Below are 22362 nucleotides of genomic sequence, written 5' to 3'. Positions count from 1 at the left end.
ATTTGTCCCTTGCTTACAAAAAAAAAAGCCACAACCAAAAAAACCAGGAAAAAATGCTGCCATAGTGGTAAATAGTGTAAGGTTAGCCTTAATGTTCTATGAACACAAAAATACAAATCAGCTAAAATATTCATAAATATGTACCCAATTCTGGTGTGGGAAGTAGTTTATGACATGCACGTAGAGTGCTTAGCCATCGGAAAAGACACATATGTTTCATGTTTATTTTTACTTGCTTACTGCTGCTGCTGAGTATCTCATTAGATTCCAGAAAGCATATAGGTATGAAGTATAATGACATCCCCTAGGAGGAAAGGCTGAGGGAGCTAGGCTTGTTCAGCCTGGAGAAGAGAAGGCTGAGAGGGGATCTCATCAACACCTACAAATATCTCAAGGGTGGGGGTCACGAGGACGGAGCCAGACTCTTCTCAGTGGTGCCCAGCACCAGGACAAGGGGCCATGGGCACAACCTGAAGCAGAAGAGGTTCCAGGTGAACGGGAGGAAGAACTTGTTGACTGTGAGGGTGGCCGAGCCCTGGCCCAGGCTGCCCAGGGGGGCTGTGGAGTCTCCTTCTCTGGAGATCTTCAACCCCCGCCTGGACGCTGTCCTGTGCCCCCTGCTCTGGGTGAGCCTGCTTGGGCAGGGGGGTGGCACTGGGTGAGCTCTGGGGGGCCCTGCCAGCCCCCGCCAGGCTGGGATTCTGGGATTCTGTGATCCTGAATTGTTACTATAGCGGCAACAACTGTGATCAAGAGTAAGCAAGCTCAGTGCCACTACGATTATGTTTTTCTGTAAGCAGAAGAGTTACTAGCCAAACCTTACCTCCTTCCAAAAACTGCTTTGGTTTTTTATCACATCTCTGGAAAAATGCAAAATAGTATTTTTATGTTAACCTTTCCTGCAAGCTTCAATTGCATCTCCTCTGCGTACGCTGCAGGTCCCAGTTCTCCACTCGCTGATGCACATTAAAACATTTACCCGGAGAATCCAACTGCGTAACGGAGATTTACTCAAGCAGTTTTCATCTTACGCTATGTGAATCACACTGCCAACTTTTCAGAGAACTGCTCTACTCACAGGTCTGGTCAGAGGGGTTTGGTTTGTGTCTTTTTTTTTAATTTCTGACAGTGAGCAGACCAGATTCCTCTTCACTTGCACACATGTTCCAGTAGTAGTCTATAAATATTACGGAATTTTAAACAGCACGGAGCAGTGAGTAGCAGATCCGAAAGCAAGAGATTAGAAGGCAGATCTTGAAAAGACGGAGAGTCAGTCGTGTATAAAACAGGAATGCTGACATAGTAAGTACCTGGATAAACTGCATCTATGTTCAGACCAATACTAGTTCTTAACTTTTTTATTATTATTTTAACCGCAATAGCTTTTCTAAGGTGCATGAATGAGTATTCACTGTGGACTTAAAATCAGTCTTGACAGGAAGTTGGCTCCAGCACACTGTAATTGGCATCCCACTACACTGCATTTTATAATCCTTGCTTTAGTCTGTCCTTAGACATGGGAATTCCTGTTGAGTTCTAATGCTTAATACCCTGCATCTTTGCAACCAGCTAAATACTCCACGCGTGCAGTTAGCACCTATGTACTGTCCTTCCCATGTATACTGAAGTGTTACAGAATTAGAAAATGTAAAAATCTAGGTTTGTTGTGCTGGCTACTTATATAAAATGCTTTGGCTTTCTAAGACAAAGCAGTAATTGTTCAGGCATCTTTGCTTTCAATAGCTCATATAAGGCAGTATCTCCAACACTTGAAATAGGCATAATACTACAAACACAGTATGTTTTCATATCCTCAGTCTTATTGTTTTTATTTACTTACATTGACTAAGCCACTTGTCAATTGCATTCTCATATTTTTTTGGTTCCTTTAACCAGTCTTGATGCCACCTAAGGTTGGCAATGACATTTGAGTAATTCTGACCCAAACTTTGTTTCCAACTGATAAACTGTCTTTTGTTGTAGTCCTGAACATGGGAAGAAACCTTTGGGTAGTTTACCACAGAGCGGAGTATTTTGTCCAAGGAACGTACAATTATTGGGAATTTTATGGCCACGTTCGTTAGCTCATCTGGATCAGCAGTTAGGTCTGGAACAAACAAAAAAATCAGTTAAGAGCCAATCTGCATTTAAGGAAATTAACGAGTCACGACAATAAAAGCTGTAATGTACCGAACAGTTGTGGAAGTACCGAACGGCCATCTGAGTACGCGATATATTTCCATTTGCCAGTTCGAAGCATGTACGTGGAAGAATTCACGTTGCACCCGTGGAACTCACTCAACACCCACGAGGGCCGAGGCAATTCATTTTCAGCCTTTCCACGCAGCAGCGGTGTAAGAGAATACCCACTGAGGTTCTGTGGGACAGGAATTCTTGCTATATCTAAGCAAAGATACACAAAGTCAAAATGCTACTGCAGTTACCGTGATTAAAAAAGCCTAAGATAATGCTACAGGCATCTGAACATAAATTCTCTTTCAGTAATAAAACATGTGTTCCTAACTACTCTCCTCATAGAACACAGGAACCGCAAAATACGCAAATAATAAAGAAAAGATTTAAGGAACTTTCCAAGGTCAGCTGCTCACCATCTTGATCAGAAGCAGTATCAGCTATGTCTAAGTCAACCTTGAACAGATGTTTGTTAAAACCGATCACGATAGCCTCCAGTGATGGGTGGTGCTTTTTCATTTTTTTTAAATCATGGTTTTATACCCTTCCCTTCTGCTCTGACCACATCAGACAGGAGAAAGAGATTGTCATAGCATGAAAGGACTCTAAAAGCTCCATATCCAACATGGTCTAACCATTCATTTCTTTGATAATAACAGTGCTAGGCTCCTGCCTCGCATTCTTCATCAGTGAATTACAAAACACTTTACAAAAGGTGGCCATTACAGTTATCACCATATATATAACTGATGGGGAAACTGAGGAACGGGGCCACTTGCTTCTCTGGTAGGGACGGAGCTAACGATGGTATCAGAGGTGGTATCAGTCCCCGAGCCCCGAGCAACCGACTGAACGGAACGAACCGACCGAACTAACTGACCCCCCCTGAGCATGACGTTATATGGTATGGAATAGCCCTTTGGTCAGTTTGGGTTAGCTGTGCTAGCTGTGCTCCCTCCCAGCTTGTTATGCACCTGGCCGAGCAGGAGAAGCTCGAAAAGTCCTTGAGTAGTCTGAGCACTACTTGGCAACAGCTGAAAACATCAGTGTGTTATCAACATTATTCTGGTACTAAAACCAAAACACAGCACTATGCTAGCTACTGTGAAGAAAATTAACTCTATCCCAGCCGAAACCAGGACACGATGGTATCAGAGGTGGTATCAATACAGTGCACGTATGGAAAATGCTGGATGACTCTATAGCCTGCCAGATGGCCCCTAGAGGATGCTGTAACTTGAATAAGCTCCTCCGTATCAACGTACGTCACAAGTGTCTCTAGCTCCCGAAGATCAGGTCAGCATTAAGGGGCTGCAAAGACATCTCAGAGACATTCTGAAAAACACAGCTGAGAATCCCAGGGATGTTACCTGAACTGTGGTGTGTCATAAAAGAGGGTATGACAGCACCGTTCTTTTTAATCACCCTACAGAGCATAGTGCGTAGTCATTCAAAATTGAACGCTTCACGCTTCACAGAGCACTGTGGTAGTATTCTGCCTTCTGTTCTGCACCAATTGGTGACACTCAGTGCATATGGATTGCCCACAGGTGACTTCTTCCTTCATCAGCATGCATCTTCCCTTTCCTCCTCTGTTTCTACAGCATACATGCCTGTCACTAATCTGTAGTTTTTCCTCTAGTAAATAAAAAGGCCGGCATTCGACCAAGCACTAGGAACACCCTGTAACACATAAACCCAGTAGCCTCCAGCGTGCGGGCTGAAAACTTGAACAAATACATTCTACATTTGAACAAATGAAAAAGAGATACAGGCTTTCCTCTTCTGTCCTCCTAAACCAGGAATGCTATTAATTGCAGTAACTGCATTCTCCACATGCAAAGAATGCTCCAAGCTGGCACTTTCAGCAGCTCCTGCTTTTCCAGCAGAGACCCAAAGGTGCTTCCATCCAGACCAACAAAGCCAGTGCTGTCTGGAGGAAAGCTTATGCCACATCCTGTTAAGAATGGAAGAGCTGTTGCACTCCTGGCTGAATTACCCGTATCAGACAGATTCTGCTGGAATCTCAGCATGTGTACCACACTCGCCCTAGGGTGCACCCAATCTCAAAGCCAGTAAGGGAGGAAGTATCGAGCAAAGCATTTGGATGGAGTCTTAAGAGAGATTATTGCCCTGAGACAAGGCCAAGCAGAGGGATTACATTTATCACGAAGAAAGACTTGAAATCTGTTTCCTCACTAGTCATCAGCAGCATGCAGTCTGAAGAGGTAACAGATGACAGAGATGATTCTTCGTGTTTTCACATTCATCTTGATGTATGTACCCTTTCTGACATTCAGATTACAGGAAAGGGGAACTGCCAGAACAGAACAAAAGGACTTACACAGTTCTGGGAAGGAAAAAAAAGGAGGAAAAGAAAAAGAAGGAGGGATGTTAAACAACCTGACCAATTGTGTTATTTGGGGGGAAAGCACAAAGAAGAAAACCAGATTTTTAACTCTTTACATATGATACCACAACTTATATAAGAACCATATCTGATACAGATTACTTTATATAAAAGATTTGATATCAGAATTTGGAAGAGAAAGTTACTCAGATTTTACCCTATTTTCAACTGGGCAACTGGTTCAAATGCTTTGAGAAGAGATGGGCAGATAAATGTCTTTGGTTCTGTTTTTAGAAAATCCCCCTAATATAGAAAAGGATTTTTCACTGTCTTTTACTGTTAGAAATACAGCTTTATCTACTGCCCCACGTTCTCTCAGGCAACTGCAGCACACACGTGACACTTCTTAAAACAGAGAGGTCTGCAGACTGCCTTGAAAAGAACATTTTCTCTGATCAGTAGCCTAAAAGATCCCAGATAAAGCCTAGAATGGCAACTTCACCTAGTGTTTAGTTCCAATGAGATTCATCTCTTGCATGCTTTATCACAGGTAACTGTTCAAAAATTCACTCTTAAAAGTAATTTACACCTGTGCATAAGTAATTCGATGTCAGTCCTTTTTATTTGATTCTCTGCCCCATAATGACTATTTCCATATCCCAGAAGGCAAGAATGGATATCCATTATTGTATCTTATTATGCTTGCCCAGATCAACTGTATATTTCCTATACAAAGTTTTTATCATGTTTCACTGTGATTTCTGTAGCAAACTTAGGTATGAAGGCTATTAAGGATTATTCATATCTAAAACGCATCTGATTGTTTTTTATCACCTTTTTGTAACAAATAATCCTATATATAATCATTCACTGTAATTGTGTTGATGACAGTAACAGTAATAAGAAACATCATCAGCTCCTTTATTTCATTTTTAGATACCTTTTTTGCATTTTGTGTTAACACCGTATGTATGCTCCACACATAAACTGTTATCTCCTGTTGTGTTACTACATTGCCTCACAAAGCGGAGACATTATTCTGACTGTAATGGAAATGCAGAATAATAACTGGGGAAAAAAATTTCATTTGAAATTACTTAACTCACCAAGCATAGTAGGATATATATCCACGAGAGATACCACATCTGGTACTTGCTGCTGTTCTTGTACGCCTGGCCCCATAACTAAGAGAGGAACATGGGAACTTCCTTCATACATGCTCATTTTATAGAACTGCCGGTGTTCCATAGCAAGTTCTCCATGATCTGCTGTGAATATAACGATTGTTTTTTTAAGAAGCCCAGTGTCTCTCAGGGCTGAAATAATCTCACCTGCAACAAGAAAAGGATACTGAGAAGGATACCTTCAAAATATTCCTTCCAACTTCTGTACCTGCAAAGCAGCATGCAGACCCTGAGGAATCCTAGACGGAGGGTTGGACGCTCCTGTCTCTGCCATAGAGGGCAGAGCCCAAAGCATTCAGCCCAGAGTAACATACAGTCACCAGTGAGTGGCAGGGGTCTAGCTCCCAGTGAAGTGTGGAGGGCACTGAACAACAACCAGAAAAATTTCAAAAGGCAAGGATGCACCGCAGGAGAAGCCGTATTTTTGCTACCGTCAATTTTGTTTCATTTCTAGCATAACCAAAAATAGTTACTTCAACAGCAGTAAAATAGGTCAGCAGAAGCCCTGACCCTACACATTTAGGCTGAAGGACTCTTGCCAGTATCCACCTTACACATGATCAGTGGAAGTCTCTCCTTCCTGTGCCTACATCCCCACAGGAGCCCCCTGCACATACATTTGTGCAACGAAGACAGGGCCCAGATCAGTGAAGAGGGTCATAAAGTAAAGCACTTGCACATCTTTAACGTTAAAAGATGATTCTTGCTCAAACAGACTAGTTAAAAACTTCAAATATGTTACCAAATCAAACCCCAGTGTAGGTACTTTGCAATACCTTCATTCCCTAAAACTGCCAGGCTCCCATTGATCTCTTTTCTTTCATAAAACATGGAAAGGTAATTCTGTCTTTTAAATTTCTTCATCATTCTAACACTGCTAAAAAGAGCAGCTTATTTATTCATTAATTTCATATCAGAATGCAAGGAAATTCTTGGTTTTTCATGGTCACTTTTCAAATTAAGAAATAAAATACTGTAAATGAAGAACAATTTGCATTATAATTTTTATGTATGTAGACCTTACTGCAAACTAGGAAGCATTCTGAATGTGTAATTAGGTTTTTTCCCTTCTTAACTTCCAGGAATGTGCTGCTAAGGGAGACTTCAAAGGTAACCTTACTGTTTAGCCTATGCGTAATAGCTGTCACCCAGTTTGAGATCAATCTCTTAAGGAAACTGCTTACGTCCTACATTTTACCTTTCCTTCCATCTTTGCTTTGCCAGTCTGTCCCCTGCACATTGTTTCCGTTATTTCAGTTAGCACTTAATCAAAGGGTATTTAGTTCCTCTTGCACAAGGGTCAAGCAACATTTTACCCCAGTTACTGGGCTTTTACAGGGTCTCTGACTTGTAGTTGTGATTGGTCTTCACAGTGCTCTGATTTCACCTTGCAATAGCCTTAGAAGCTATCCAGTTATTTATCGTATAGACTGATTAAGTAACATTCATATAGCTTACACCCAGATCTGAATTGTGGTTTGTTGTCTTTTTTTCCCTGGAAGACAAGCCCCATCACATGTTCTTAAAAAAATCAGAACAAGAAACCCCACTGCATAATGAAACATCACCTACCCAGCATGGCATCTGTCTCCGCACACATAGCATAATAAAATGCTCTAATATTTCTCACTTCTTGCTTTGTAAAATCTCCTGTGCAATTCTTGGTGTAAGATGAGTAATAGTCTACAGGATGCATCTCTGAAAGAGAAGACCACTTGGGTATTTTAATAGCTTCGTAAGTTACCTAAAAATAAGAGGAAATTAACATTACTTTAGCAACTGAATTAAACATTATTTTTTTAAAACATATTTAATTTAAAACTTTTTAGCATAAATTCACAGTTCTCTATTTGTGGCCCAGGAAACACTAGCTTCTTCTCTGTTATATGCTGCTGCTGCTACCTCCTCCATACTTCCCCTCTGCTTCCGCAGGTATCAAGTAATTTTAAAAGAAAGCTATAAAAATCAGCTAGAAACTAAGGCTAGGAGCCAGAAATATGTGCTTTACCAACCAGTATCTTTTTTTGAGAGAAATTACTGTAGAACAATCTTCTAGAACTGTACGCTAGGGTAAGTGCAGAAGTGTTGGCATAGTGTCTCATTAACTACAGGGTTACTACAAACTGTATGTATCAAAAAGATCGGGTGTTATGTGAGCCTACAGAACAACACGGAGGTTTACTTAGTCTGGTAAGGTATCCAGGACAGTGGACCGCAAGTCTTGACATCTTGATAAAAAGAAAATCACTACATTAGTCCCATTTTCTAATACTTTTCTATTGTTTCTCCAGAAGTCAATCCATTTAGTTATAAAGGAGTGTTAAGATCAGTTTGAAGCTAAAAAGTGGGAGCTGATCAATTACGAATGCTGCTGGATTTGTATATTCAAACTGGCATGCTCACAGATACTGTGTGCTGCAGTACCATCTTTAGAGCCTCAAAGCTTGACCTACACATTTAGTCTAGGCAGTCACACTTGTAAGCATTCCCTTAAGTAAGTGCTGCATTTAACAGTTAATTACTTCTACATTGTAGACTTAAAGCAAAAATTACCACAAAGTAGAAAAGATGTAATCTCAGTAGGGAAAACTTAAGTTTATTAAATAAACCCATACCTATCGCTCCCATTTACCTCTGAAAATCTTCTCTAACAAACAGAGCTCAGGCCTAGATTATGCCAGAGCAGCTCCAGTGCCGGCGCAGCACGTTCCCAGGGCTGCAGCCACAGCTCCAACTCCTGGGCTGGCCCCCAACATGGCAGCACTGGTTTTGGGTAAAATAACCAAGCCACTTAACTGTCCAAAGGGCTCCACACAGCACAAAAGCAATCAGACCAAAGTTGTCCCTAGAAGCCTTACGTCCCTGATTATTTGTGTAGCAATTTAAGCATCAATCCCTGCTCAACCCAATTTGGTTTCCCCCAAGGTGTGGCATGGATAACCAAGAGCTGTCTGTCTCTTGAGCACATGGTAAGGCTTTGACTACCAGTGCTGTTAACGGCCATGTGTTCCCATATCCACAAAATTCCTCCTCCCACAACAGTCCATATTCTCTCGAGTCACCCAGCAGATGTATTAAGTCATCTAAATGGTTGGTAAGACAGCAAGAGTTAAAGTGCCCACAGGGATAAAACCCGGCCTTGTAACAGTCCGACAGACATATCAAAACCTGAATTTCCTTATGTTACCCAAAAAGCCGGTCAAGAAGACTCAGTTTGGAGGTTTAGAAAGCAGGCATTCTTTATCTGCAGCGCTGGGGGCTCAGTGGAAGCTTCCACCAATCAAGCACACCCTTAATTAACAGACGGTGAGCACTTATACATCCCAAGCCACAGGTACCAGTTACACTTAGCCACTGTCACCCTCACTGGTTCCACGGTGCCCCATCTCCCGTTGAAGTTAGGGCATCCTCTTCTTAACTGAGCCTGCTCTGAGAGGAGGGGGCTTTCCTCAGCAGGGGCTTTCTCCACCTGGGGGCGGCTCTTTTGGTGTTATAATGGGATTGTAATGAACGGGGTTCACCCAGAGGACACAGTACAGCTGGAGTTTGCAACTCCTTGGCAAGGCTCAAGGGTTTTGAGTCTCTTATCTTGGTTTCTGCACACCAAGAGTTTCAGAATTGCTCAAGCAAGCACAATGTAACTACCAGAAAAGGTACACAGCAGAATTTTTTTTTCCTTTTTCTTCCCCCTTTTTTCCCCCCCCCCCCCTCCATCTTTTAGCCTTTGTTCAAGGCACCACTTAGGCCCTATAGAAAATATGCTGCAAGAAGAAATCGCAGAAGATAAAATAATATCAGACAACTGCTTCAGTCATTCTTCTGTTGCTGAAGCTCCTTGGCTACATAAAGTCACATTTTAGCCTCCTCAAATCATATTTATTAGTTGCTTAAGATGTGCTAGGAACAAAAAGTGTTCCTCTCCATCCACGATTCATCAGAAAACTGAACACTTTTCTACAGGGCTACAACCTAGTTTTAAGGATTCACAAACCCATAATCCTTTTGTCTGTCATAATTCATAGCCAGGAGAGTAGCCACATGCCCTGAAAAAGTGCCAGCTTGTGCAAAACACGGGGGACCATCTGCTTAGCAACACGGGGTTTCATAAACGTACTGTGTTGACACTCTGTTCTGTATCAGCTCCTCAGTAAACATAGAATTTAATTCAAGTTCTTCATTTATGCACTCAAACTTCTTCAAGAGATTCATCTCTGACATTTTCAAAGACTGCTTCTTCCATGGCCAAAACAGATACATTCCAGAAGAATCAGGCAATGGTCAATAAATGGTAATAGTGGTTCACATGAGTATGTGTACGTAGTGGTGGAAAGGACCTCAGCAAACCATGGAGTTTAAGTACTTTAACTGGATTAAGGATGACAAAAATTTGCTAGAGATGTTATAACTGTGTCTGTGACTTGAAAAAAGGTACCCCCACTTCCCAAGACATGTCTAACCTAGCAATTGGCACCTAGAAAGTTCTCCTTAATACCCAAGTTACATCTTGCCTTCTGCAAATGAAGGTTTTTCCCCCACACTCCTCCTCTCCCCACAAACTTCTCACCATCCTAGAAGAGCCCACAACCCTCACTATTGCAAAGAAATTCATATCTCTAAACATGCATTTGTATATCCTTTTTTCTAAGCCTCTGTATTTTTGTTGTACCTAGATATTTTGCAGTTACCCAGTAGAAGAGGCCAAATGAGTTACATAAATTGCGTATGTTTTTTGTTGAAGTAAGCGTAAAGTCTTTTCACACCTAGTTCGCAGTTCTTCAGCTGCAGAGAATCTTAATGCATTTATGCAGTGAAAACTAGTGGAACCCATTTATGTTTTTATGACAGATAATGGCACCTGGAGACCACACAAGACAGAGAATAAATATTTACTACTTCTTTGGAATGGAGTGCTATCTGTTAGCTTCCTACATATAGGCGTAATGGGATTTTTCTGCACTCTAAACATTGAAAAGCCACAGTAGCACAGAAAGAAGTTAACAGAAAACAGAGACTTCTGCTATGTCTTACTACTTCACGTTCCAGGTTCATATTGTAGGAAAAGTCAATCTCTCACTATAAAACTCAGACAGAATGATTACACACAGTATCATTTATCCCAAGCACAATGCAGAATGTTATAAACAATGAACTTCAAACCATTACTGAAAAAAAATTACAGCTAAGTATAGCAATGATTTAATTCTCCGTTCAGTGGATTTCTAGCCATTGAACTCCCAATTTCTTTATTGATTCGGTGACTACAGCTAACAAACCCTTCCTTACAACAGAGAGAAATTCTTCACTTGTATTTGCTTAGCCCTAAATCAGAAATCTAACATAGAATCATACCATCATTTGGTTGGAAAAGCCTTTTAAGATCATTGAGACCAACTGTACCTGTCCACTACTAAACCCTGGCCCTAAGCACCTTGTCCACCGTCTTCTAAATACATGGACACGCTCCAGCCCCCCCAGGGCCTTCGGGGAGGGAGGGGCCCAACCCTGACCCCAGCACTCGAGGGGCGGCCCCCCCAGTGCCCAGCACAGGGGCACGCTCCCTGCCCTGCTCCTGCTGGCCACACCACTCCTGAGACAAGCCAGGATGCCGCTGGCCCTCTTGGCCACCTGGGCACCCTGCTGGTTCTACCAACCCCCCATATGTCTCATCCAAGTACCTTCTCACTGTGCACTGAAATATCAAAACTGGGAAAAATCATGTGAGGAATAAAATACTGTTCATAATCAGTACAGTTATAAATAAATTTATATTTAAATTTCGTCTTCACATACCTTTTCAAGCCAATAGGGAGATGTTAAAAATGTAGAGGATCCAAAATTTTCTCCAGCAGAAGGTGATGGATATGGGTGTGGTAAATTTAATCCCAAGTAGAGAACAAATGGTTGAGTAAGGTTAATGGCTTCTTCCTTTATCCAGTTTACTGCTTTATCAGTATTACGCCAATCTGCTTCCATCACTCTCACATGCTTCCTATCACCAGTAAGATTTACCATGGGTCTGCCTTCTTGCCGGAGCAGGAAGTCAACATCCCTAGTCCAGGCTTCCACACGGTTACTTGAAAACAGAGATGGAAGATACACAGTCAGTGGAAAATGCTTTATTCACTTTTCCTCTAAGTCAAAAGAGTTAAGAATTCATGAAGAACTGCCCCTATACTTGTAGCTGCAATATATCTGTAATTTCTACATAAAGAATTGTTATTCAATTGATCAATAGCTGTTGTGTGTTTATTTTATACTCAAAGCTTTAGCCATTTTCTTCTGCTTCTGAACCTTCTTTCTTACCTATTGTAACTTCATATCAGAATGGTTCTTCTCACAGCTCCAAAATAATATTTAGAAATAGCATCTCCACCTTGTTGACCCTGCTCCTCATTCTGACATGGATTCATGTACTACTATTTATCTGGTAAAGAGGGCCTTAGATTTTTGTCATTTGAAAAAGTCCTGCGGGGAGTAACTTGCCTGGAGAGGCTGCTTTTAGAAGCATCGTTCTGGTTTTGGATTGTACTATTACAACATTTCACTCACATCAAAAATCTATGAGTGATTTATTTTATAGCATTGCTTTTGATATAGTTGATAATTGCTATCAATAGAAGAGAGTAACAGAGGAGAAGGGTGTAGAGAAAGCAAGAAGGGGGAGAAATGCAACACTTTAATGATAAAATATCTTTGGAATAGATTTTCTAATATCATGACAATTGTTGCCTCTCCAAAACACTGAGAAATTTGAGCTGCAGATGTCCTTTTTTTTGTCAGAATGAATGACACTACTATGGCCATAAACAAGGGTTGGGAGGAAACAGCCCATTTAAGACTTTGACTGATCTTCCTTTTGCTCATGGCAATTTCAATATAACCAAAGAAATTATAAAAGAAAATATGAAGCTGATCAAGGTTCAATCGTGTACTTTCATCAAAACACATTATTATTGTTTGAAAAACATCTAACCAGTTTTGTCCCCATAGGAATTTTACCAATGCACTTTTAATCTCCACAAAACTATTCAAAATCATCTGTGACAATAATTTTTTTATTGTTCTAACTCCTTGTTTAGGCTCACACTTTCAAGGTAAACAGGCTTAAACAAATTAGAACAAATTAAGGTAGCTAGCTGGCCCGTAGAGAAAGCACATTTTGTAATGAATGAATTTTAAACTGAAATTAAAGGAGTGGGTGTGGGGGTGTGTCCAATATTACAGTATAACTAAACAGTATCAACCATTCAAATGTGACGCCACCAGACAAAATAACTATGAGAACAAGGTTAAAGCAATGGCCTGTGTCGATAGCCAAGAATGTGAATGACATCAGCAGAACAGCTCAGTACTGAAGAAGGGGCCATCAGATCACGGTAGAGATGACTTGTCAGCAGCATCCTGATAGCATCCCATGTGCCATTCCTCTTCCCATTATTCCAACAGAAGACCAGAATACAATAAGATAGACACAATAAGCAAACAAAAAGGCTATTTGCCTAATGTTCCTGAAGACTGAAGTAAGCAAGATTTCAAGGCAAAGTATTGAACCATAGCAACTTTTCACTCCTAAAGAGTGTAAAATACCTATGCAAAGTGCCAATTCATCATTGCCAATCAACAGGAAAATAGGAAAGACCTCACCAGATGACATCCCTTGCCCTATCACATGCCAGCGATCCTGTTCAGGCTACTTGAACACAAAACTTAGTATTTGTGAGTACGTTTGTGGGTATGAGATTGTGAGTTGGCAGAGTCTATCAACTTAGAAAGTTAAGCAACATAAAAATTACATTCCTCTTCTATGTAGTCTCATGTTAAGGTTTTCTTTGCGTTAACTCCTGCACCAGAAAATTTATTTGAGAACTAAAGACTATCTGTTTGTTCAGCTTTGCACTCCCTATGTGAAGGCCTTTGTACTGAAGCCAGAATTCACCTATGGTCTTCAGCTCAGGCAGGTGAAAGCAAGACTTCTGGAATCCAGACATTATATACAACCAGCCTTTTTTCTGTGCCACCTTTGCATTCCAGTTATCATAGGAACAGCCAGGAACTTCTGGAATTACTTAGAGCCGCTCTTCTTTAAATCTGGAGTGACTTCAGATTAGAGATGAACAGATTTCAATGCTACAAAACATTTATCCTATCTCAATGAAGGGCAAGGTGAGTGCATAGTATATACTATTTAGACAACACAGAATTTTCTCTGCACAGAAGTGATTCAGCAGAAAAGTGTAAGGGTCTGTATAGTACTGCAGATAATTTCAATTTTTCAGAGTAATTTTAATTTAGTGAAAATCTATTCTAGAAATGCTGAAGAATGATGCACCCACAGAATGATTCCTGTCTTGCTTCATTACATAGAACAAAATCTGACCCTCTGCCTTCTCAAAGAATGGTCTGCTACTGGCACTTCACGGTATGCTGTTAAGACAACCCTCTTTTGAAAAGCATGAGTGCCTGAGGCAGTCACAACCAACCATCTCTACACTACAGTAACACAAACATCTGTAAGCATTCATCTTAATGGTCAGCTGTTTCTTGCCAGAGAGGAAATTTCCCCAACATTCATATAAGCAAGTACAAAGAATCAGAATAATACCACAGCAGAGGACTTTTAGTATGTTGTACAAGTAATTGTTTCTTATTGGAGAAAAAAACAAAAAACTTTTAAAAATAATGCAGTCTTCAGAAAAAAAAAATTCACAGCAAAATATCAGAGGCTGAACACCCATCTGTTCATAGTTAGATGTCAAGACTAAGAAGAGCTGCAGAGACCAGGGAGAAGCATCAGTAACACACAAATATGTACACGGTCTGGTCAAGTAAGTTACATGGCATTTTTGCTGTAAGTCTCTAAGACTTCTTTTAATTCCACTGTAAAACTAGTACATGAAAAAGAGAAAAAAGCTTTCTTTTCTTTTTTGATGGTCTTAAACTGGAGAGGAAATATTACTTTGGCCAGCCTCTGAGTGGATACTATCTATAAAATATTTTGTAGATAAAAAGCAGTGTGCACATGCAACATACGATTAACTGCTAATGTGACCTTTCACCCTCCGATTGCTCATTTTAGAAAGGGAAGTCAGGAAACGTAAAGTAACTCTAATCTGTTTAATATCAAAGAAAAAGCTACTCTTTATCATTATTTCAGCAACAGGCATCATTAATCAGGGAGATAGTGCATCTTATAAAAACTAAACAGAAGGAAGACACCATATTCTGTCCCAACTGTCCACAGACACATCATGCTTATTATTTTTTTAACGTAATGCAGTTAGTCTCTAAATGTTTAAGTATTTTTCATAAATTGGTGTAATTCCAGTCACGTTTTTTGTAAAAGAAAGCTTTACAGCATAGGAAATACAGCACAAGTCTTTGAAAACATATTGCCTTCAAAAAAAACCCACTTCATGTTCTGTGACGCTAGATTTGATATTAAAGTATTATCACATACGTTTCTTTGTTCTGCTTTTCCTACAGTGCTAGTATACTCAAGCCGGGAAGCCTCAAGGCAAGGCAAAAACAGATGATGAATTTCACTTGGGGAGCAATACCAATGATCAAAACCAACCTGCATTCATGTTGGACAAAACCACAGTCTTGATATTCACCTTCCAGCTACAGATAAAAGCCACAGTGCACCTGCAAGGGATATGCTTGCTTCTGCATGAAGTTGCAGGACAGACCCCTGCTAGGTTCCTAACACAATTTTGTTTAAATTAAAGCTACCGCCATTTCAATCAGAGACAGAAACTGCTTGCCAGACCGTTACATGATTTATTCACTCCTGTCCATTTCACAGCAGGAGATTCTATCTGATTACCTTACTGAATGATGCCCAGAGGTATAGTCCAATTTCCCATACTTCTGTGTGTGGTAGCCGTGCTTCTCCATGAGATCCATCCACGTTACATAATCTGGATCTAGACCTTTGAAGTTATTCCAAGATTCTGTTAAATGAGTGAAAAGACCACTCCACATAGCTGGGGGAAAAAAACCAAAAATGAGACATGATTTTTGACGAGTAAGTGGTACCTCCTCTCTAAAGCTGAATACACTCGAGAAGGGATCAATCTTCTCATTATTTTAAAAGTCCACGTTGTGATCCAACAAAGCAGGGAATACAAAGTATTACTCTTCCAATCACATTTTCATCATCAACATGAATAACAACTTTTACTAAAATAATCCCCAGAATCGCAGAAGAAGGTCCCATCTTTCCAGGAGCTATGCAACCGTTAAATGAAGGTTTTCTATAGATCAGGGAATACTCGTTGATTGCAGAAAGAAAATGCCATGGCAGTACAGATCCTGATGAAAGAGTCATGTATTTACATGTGTTCCAGAGTATTCCCTCTCCTTACTTGAGTTACATTTTAATGTGAATTTAAAATTAAGTATGTTTGTGGAGGGAATTAAGAGTGTATTAATGTTATAAATACTATAGGCCCTCAGTTTTATCCTTTTTAGGTCATCTACTTCAGTACCAGCTGTCGAAACAAAGCAAGATTATTAAAGAAGAGGCCAAGAAGAAATGAAACCAAGGGAAGAGTTGCAAAAGACTCTAACAGAAGTTTTTATGAGCAAATTCCTGTGTTTCTTCGCAGCTTGTCAAGAATTGTTCACTCTTCCCAACGGTAATTTTGAGGCAAAGGGGGTCCTAAAACGAAACTAAGCTGTTCTATAAGCAATGGAAATATCCTGTAAGCACAAACAGTATGTCAACCCCAACTCCATACCATGGATATACTCCCACTTTCCCCATCCCAAAGTTCTCCTTCCCACCATGTCTCCTGGTAAGATCCCTGACACCTCCACAGTAGATTTACCCTCAGTTCCTTGCAGGTCTCCAAGCTACTGGCTAAACAAGAGATGTCCTGCTGGTTCAGAGCTACCCTTGTGGTGACTGACCAGTGGTCATGATGAAGTTGACAGACCACCTAAAACGCTAAGCAGAACTGATGAATTGTTGAATTCATCATGCAGCCTCTTCCTCATTGGGAGCACTAGCTGCAACTTTCACAAAACTTCTTGAAATTAAATAACCTAACACAAGGCTATTGTTCTCAGCAACAAAGACAGGCTGAAAGACTCAAAAATCAAGAAGAAAACCCCAAGCCTGATGGCATGTTCATGTAATCTCACTCGCTTAAAATGTGACCTTGAGAAACAGAAAAGGGGACTAGGTCATTAGTAAATGGAATACTAAACACTAACACTAAATCTGACAGCCTGTGCCTGCTGCGGTCAGGACAGGTTGCTTCTTCCAACGTATGCCTGAGAGAAAGGGGGATCTCCCTTTCAGCGATAAGATGAAATTTCATTTACATCACCTCTGGAGGGTCTTTGCAACAACTGAAAGGTCTAGAAATGTTTTAAGATGTAAGCTTTGATTCAAGAACATAGCTTCCTTCCCAGCAAATCTGCAAGTGTGAAACTGAACACAGGAAATGATTGCAGCAGGTAAAGAAAAATACTGAGGTATTCAGTTAAAGCTACTGAAGGATACATTATGTATTTAACAGGGTGTTTGGAATAAATGTCATTGGAAGGTAGTGCTAACAGCCACTGATTCATTCAGCTGTCATTATTTAATACTTTTTTCCTGAGAACAGGAAAGAGATTTATTAACTTCGTGTTGTGAAGGGAGAGTAGTTCTTCAGCACCGCAGCAGACAAACTGACGATTTTTCTACAAATCCTGAAGAATTTTTAAAAAGAAACTGAAGCTTCAGTGGAGTTTGCAGAAAGATTTGGGAGCTCACAAATAGTTGGAAGAAAGATGATCAAAATAAATAAAGGAAGAAGCACGAGAAACATATCAAAAATGAGAATACTGTATAAATTCAGACACAAATGAAAAAGATTGGGTCTTATTGGAAGCAAAACAAATCTCCCAAAATTAAATCCTTTGAAATTTCCCATCACTACCACGTACTTGAATTGACACGTGCAAGTATTGATCTGATGTTTTGCTTGGTCCTACCTGCACGGGAAGGACAACAAATTGGAGAATTGGTGTAGGCATTGAGGAAGACAGTGCCGTATCTTTTCATAAAATTTATGAAAGGCAAATCCACTGTCTGATTTCCTGGAGAAAATGTCAAGCGTCCATCCTGCAATCAAACAGAGAAAACCAGTATATAAACTGCATTAACCCGAACTATTGGCTGAGATAATTCATAGATCCATTACCTTGAACTTGTATTACTCAAATGTTGCCAATTCTACTCAGGTATGAAAAACAAAATCTTGAGAAGCATTAATTAGGTCAATATAAAATGGATTACTTATGAAAAAGTGTAATGTAAAAGATAACCAGACTTCTTCATAGTAAAATTACTTCCTTTCTATCGCTATACATACCCTAAGCTCCAATTCTTGCAGGAGCGGGCTCCTACCATGACGCATTCAACAGGGATAGGTATGGTGAAAGATGAAAAGCAGTCAGCCTGAATCCCCATCCTCTTAATACTGAATAGGTACTTTTATTCAACTGATAAAAACTCCATGACTACTTTGGATGGAGGCCTTTGATCATCTACTTCAAAATGTAAAGAACATGTACAGTCTCCAGGGATGCAGGACCAAGAAGGCCTTAGCTTCTGTGAAATTCCACCTTTAAATAACGGTATGTTTGGAACAGGTAGAAACACTCCTCAGGCATCTGAGTCACAGTGAAAAGTGGAAGGATAACAGAAAATGCTGTCAGCTTAGAACAAAACAGGTAGATGGATGTATGGGTTCTGAGAACTGCTAGCCCCTACAGGTTTTAAGAAAGTGCTTTTTTTTTGAAAGAGTGTATTTGTTTTGAAAATAACTGTTTGAAAAAAACATTGTATTTAACATAATATTCTCCTGTATGAAACATTAAGCAAGCTGACATGGAGAGAACAAGAGTTTCTTTCTGTGGTCAGCATTGAAGAATACAGATCAGGCGATGTAAGACTTCCCATCGGTTTCACACTACGCTGTTTCTGCACATTAGCAGTTTCTGAATTATCACTTTAGTTTAACTAGTTTAATTTTCTGGAATAATTTGTGAAAGGACAAAAAAAAACACCACCAAAGGTAGGTGAGAGCAAACCTGAAGAATTCACAGTCTGTGTTACTACTGCTTCCATTACCCACGATTCCCTAATGCTAGGCACTAATTGTCCAAGTGAAAATTTACAAAGAATACTGCACATAATCAGAGTTTGCAACATTTCACAAAGAACCCGGAAAAGAGAGTTGAGCACAGCATAATTGTGCTCCACCGTAGGAAATAATTCTTACAACTTGCTGGAATATTTTAAGATTTGAATCATTCTATCATTGTTTAAAAATATTTTAACCTCACAGCATGAGCACTTCACTACCTCACTAGCCACCCAGCCATTGCTCATACACTAAGACCACAGTCAGAGACTAACGTAATTTTCTTCACTCTGAAGAGTTCAATGCAGGGACTGCATGCAGAAAAAAACAATTCCCCACGGTTGTTTTCTGGCAGAAAACGCTATTGGGTAACATGGTGTTGTAGAGAGCATCACTTCGTTTGGCACCAGGAGAGCAAACTGTGGCATCCCTGCATCCCTGCACCGCATTGCAGAGGACGACTTATCAGCAAACCGGGCCACCGGAGACCAGAATGTGGTAGAAGGCTGATCACCTCACTTTGTACACTTCTGCAATGGCAACTAGAACAAGCATTCCGTAGGACAAGCTGGAAATAAAGCTGCAATCTGCAATATGAACTTGAAAAGAACTTCAGGCTGAAAGTGCTCTTTAGAAAGTACACGGCTGATGTGTCATCCTGTCATTCATAAGCTTCTCCAACAAACATACTGTTTGTTTGAACAGCTGGAGACAAGAGTTCATTCTTTCAAAACTGGACAGACAGGCGACGTGCTATTCAGTGAAAGAAGTAAGCTGCTTTTACAGGCTGAGAAGGTGAAAGCGGATTTCTGGAAATCGGCTCTCCAAGAACTGTGTAGGACTTGTGGGTTTTGAAGTACCTGAGGCAATCCAATTATTCCGAGTAACAGAAGCAAGCCCATTTCACCCAGGAACTTGAGCTGCATTGCGAGCAGAGCCTGTCATCACTCCCTTAACCTCAAGCAGCAGTTTACGCGCCGAGTCGCCTGCTAGCACGTCCCGTCAGCAAGCCCTCTGAGAAGCACAGCGACAGCAGAAAGCTGCCTGCTCAAGCAGGAGGTCGCTGCTCAGGAGGCCAAACGCAGTCTGGCGTCACCGAGAAGAAAATGTTTGTCACACTTGACAAAACGGGTGCGAGTCCTTTGTAGACAGCCTCACCCACGACAAAGGCAGGCACGCTTCCAAATGAAAGCCCATACCTTTCGACAACCTGCAAGACTTAAGCTTTTTTTTTTTTTTCCCCCAGAAAAACTGTTAGTTTCAACAGTACTCAACTCTCCCTGTTCTCTACTAGTGATGTAACCAAAATGGTTAATCTGTTTCTGCCTTGAAATCCATCTCATAAAAAACTCATGCAATGCAACAATTCTTTTAACATATTCTTCTTCATATGGACTATGCAACTATGATACTTCTCAGAAACAGCACCTTGTTCTTAATTGTTTTTGTAAAGATCATCACAAACATCTGGGCTTTTGTCTTTCATTTTTGTAAGGGTTACCTCACTAATCCCCGTAATCTTCCTGTTTACAGGACAACATACAGAAGCCTTATTAAGATTTGTCTGCAGCTTCTGCTAGCATCTGGAGACAAACTGACCACTGACGAACATCCAGGACCTAAACTATTCTAAATTTGGCATTTTACCGGTAAATAATAGTTTCAGTAGAAGCTGAAAATTTGAAGAAAAAGTCTCACTTATGAAACCCACACATTTCTTTGGAATGTTAAGAGAGATGATATTCTGAAAACAAAATAACCAAGGAATACAGCCAGAGGAAGGGAAGTAAGGGCCTACTGCCTTATATCCGAAATCATAGCAAACACGTGTTTTAAGAAAGGGTTTGAAGAAGGGTGATAAATGTTCACCAAATACCTAGGAAGAATTCATCCCAGGAATGACAGGCAGCAGGCAAGCAGTCAAGTGCTCTTACTCGTGCAGTCAAGGACAGCATTCTGAGATGACTGGGAGCCAAGCGTTGGCTTCTCGACAGCGGATGAGAAGTGATGAGATGTCAAAGTCCTTGGATGTAATGCCACGGAGCTTATCCTGTGTAACATGCTCTGGGTGAACCTGCTTTAGCAGGAGGGTTGGACTGGGTGATCTCCCGAGGTCCCTTCTAACTCTTAACATTCTGTGATTCTGTGAGAGCTCAGATGAGGCAGAGAAACTAGGGCTTTCCCTTTCCTCAAACCTCAAGAAAAGCATTTCCAGTATGCTGAGTGGACAGACAGAAACATGGTGAGAAAAGGGTGAAAAATGTGCTGCCTTTAGCTGTAAGGAAGGAAATGCACTTACTATTTGTCAATGGGGGGGGAAAAAAAGTTTTCTATCCATCTGTGGGTTAAAACAAATGTATCAATAAATCAAGTGTAATAAAGCCAACAGAAGTGTACCAAAACATACCTACTGGTCCCTTTGCCCTTGTCCATACTCATCTGACAAGTTTATTGTAATAGTTGTGATACCTAATAAAGGTCTGAGTAAGTCAATATATGATGCCCAACAGCTTAACTCAGTCATTTCACCTGCGATTACAGAAATTCTCCCTTTCATCTGCTGTGGCAACCTAACGTTCTTAGGATTTATAATGGCAGGAACACCAGGGTTCAGCGACCTTCCTTTCCTTTTTGCTTTTCACGCCAAAGGAAAAGCGTTCATTGTACACACCAGGCCTGTTGGGTTCCTTGCTGCCCTGCCCCAAAGTCCTGCTGACATGCCCCCATCCACCCAAAGTCGCGGGGGTGAGCTGTGCATGCTGCAGCCGACCGCAGGAACCACCTACGCAGAAGTTTTGCATCACGGTCATGCACCTGATGAAGAGGCATAGCACGCTCCCGAGCCAAACGAAGGGTTTGGTTTTGGTGACAAGAGCTGCCCAGAGCCTCAGTGATGTGGGAGGCCTGCCCTCATTGCCCCAAGCGAGCCCTCTACCCTGGGGAGGTGGCGGGAAATCATAGAATGTTTTGGGTTGGAAGGAACCCCCAGAGGCCACCCAGCCCAACCCCCCTGCAGGAGCAGGGACACCCCCCTTTCCTCTGGGCCCCCTTGAAGCCCTGACCGGCCGCACTCAGCTCTGCCCGCAGCCTTCTCTTCTCCAGGCTGAACACCCCCAACTCTCCCAGCCTGGCCTCCTAGCAGAGGGGCTCCAGCCCTCGCAGCATTTTAGTAGCCCTCCTCTGGCCCCGCTCCAACAGGTCCATGTCCTCCTGGTGCTGAGGGCTCCCGAGCTGGACGCAGGGCTCCAGGGGAGGTCTCCCCAGAGCAGAGCAGAGGGGCACAATCCCCTCCCTCGACGCTGGCCACGCTTCTCCTGCTGCAGCCCAGGGTAGGGTTGGCTTCTGGGCTGCCAGCGCACATTGCCTGATTGAATAAAGACCAGAGCTCTTTTCCCTGGCCTGTGGTTGTCGCCCGGGCAGAGCCCTCGCTACCACATCCTCGGGGGTCCCCGTCAGGCGAAGGCCCAGTGTCGTGGTTTAACCCGGCTGGCAA

The 22362-nt window shown here is 41.4% G+C and overlaps 1 protein-coding gene across 1 annotated transcript; it reads right to left on the bottom strand.

The window, feature by feature from the left end:
• Positions 1-662: 662 nt before the first annotated feature.
• On the bottom strand, positions 663-21831 carry ARSK (arylsulfatase family member K). The gene is made up of 10 exons (XM_035889312.1): positions 20746-21831; positions 17716-17845; positions 15554-15713; positions 11518-11800; positions 7300-7471; positions 5650-5874; positions 4538-4543; positions 2191-2403; positions 1841-2107; positions 663-1177 (listed from the first exon to the last, which is right to left on the bottom strand). Exons 2-10 carry the CDS (start codon positions 17783-17785, stop codon positions 1116-1118), a joined length of 1458 nt encoding a protein of 485 aa, XP_035745205.1. The 5' UTR covers positions 17786-17845; positions 20746-21831; the 3' UTR covers positions 663-1115.
• Between the last annotated feature and the right edge of the window lie 531 nt (positions 21832-22362).

The sequence above is a fragment of the Egretta garzetta genome, unplaced genomic scaffold (genome assembly GCF_000687185.1).
Source record: "Egretta garzetta isolate BGI_Z169 unplaced genomic scaffold, ASM68718v1 scaffold12, whole genome shotgun sequence".
NCBI classification, from domain to species: Eukaryota; Metazoa; Chordata; class Aves; order Pelecaniformes; family Ardeidae; genus Egretta; species Egretta garzetta.
The sequence above is the reverse complement of the archived record's forward strand: the minus strand, read 5'-3'. Positions and strand labels throughout refer to the sequence as shown.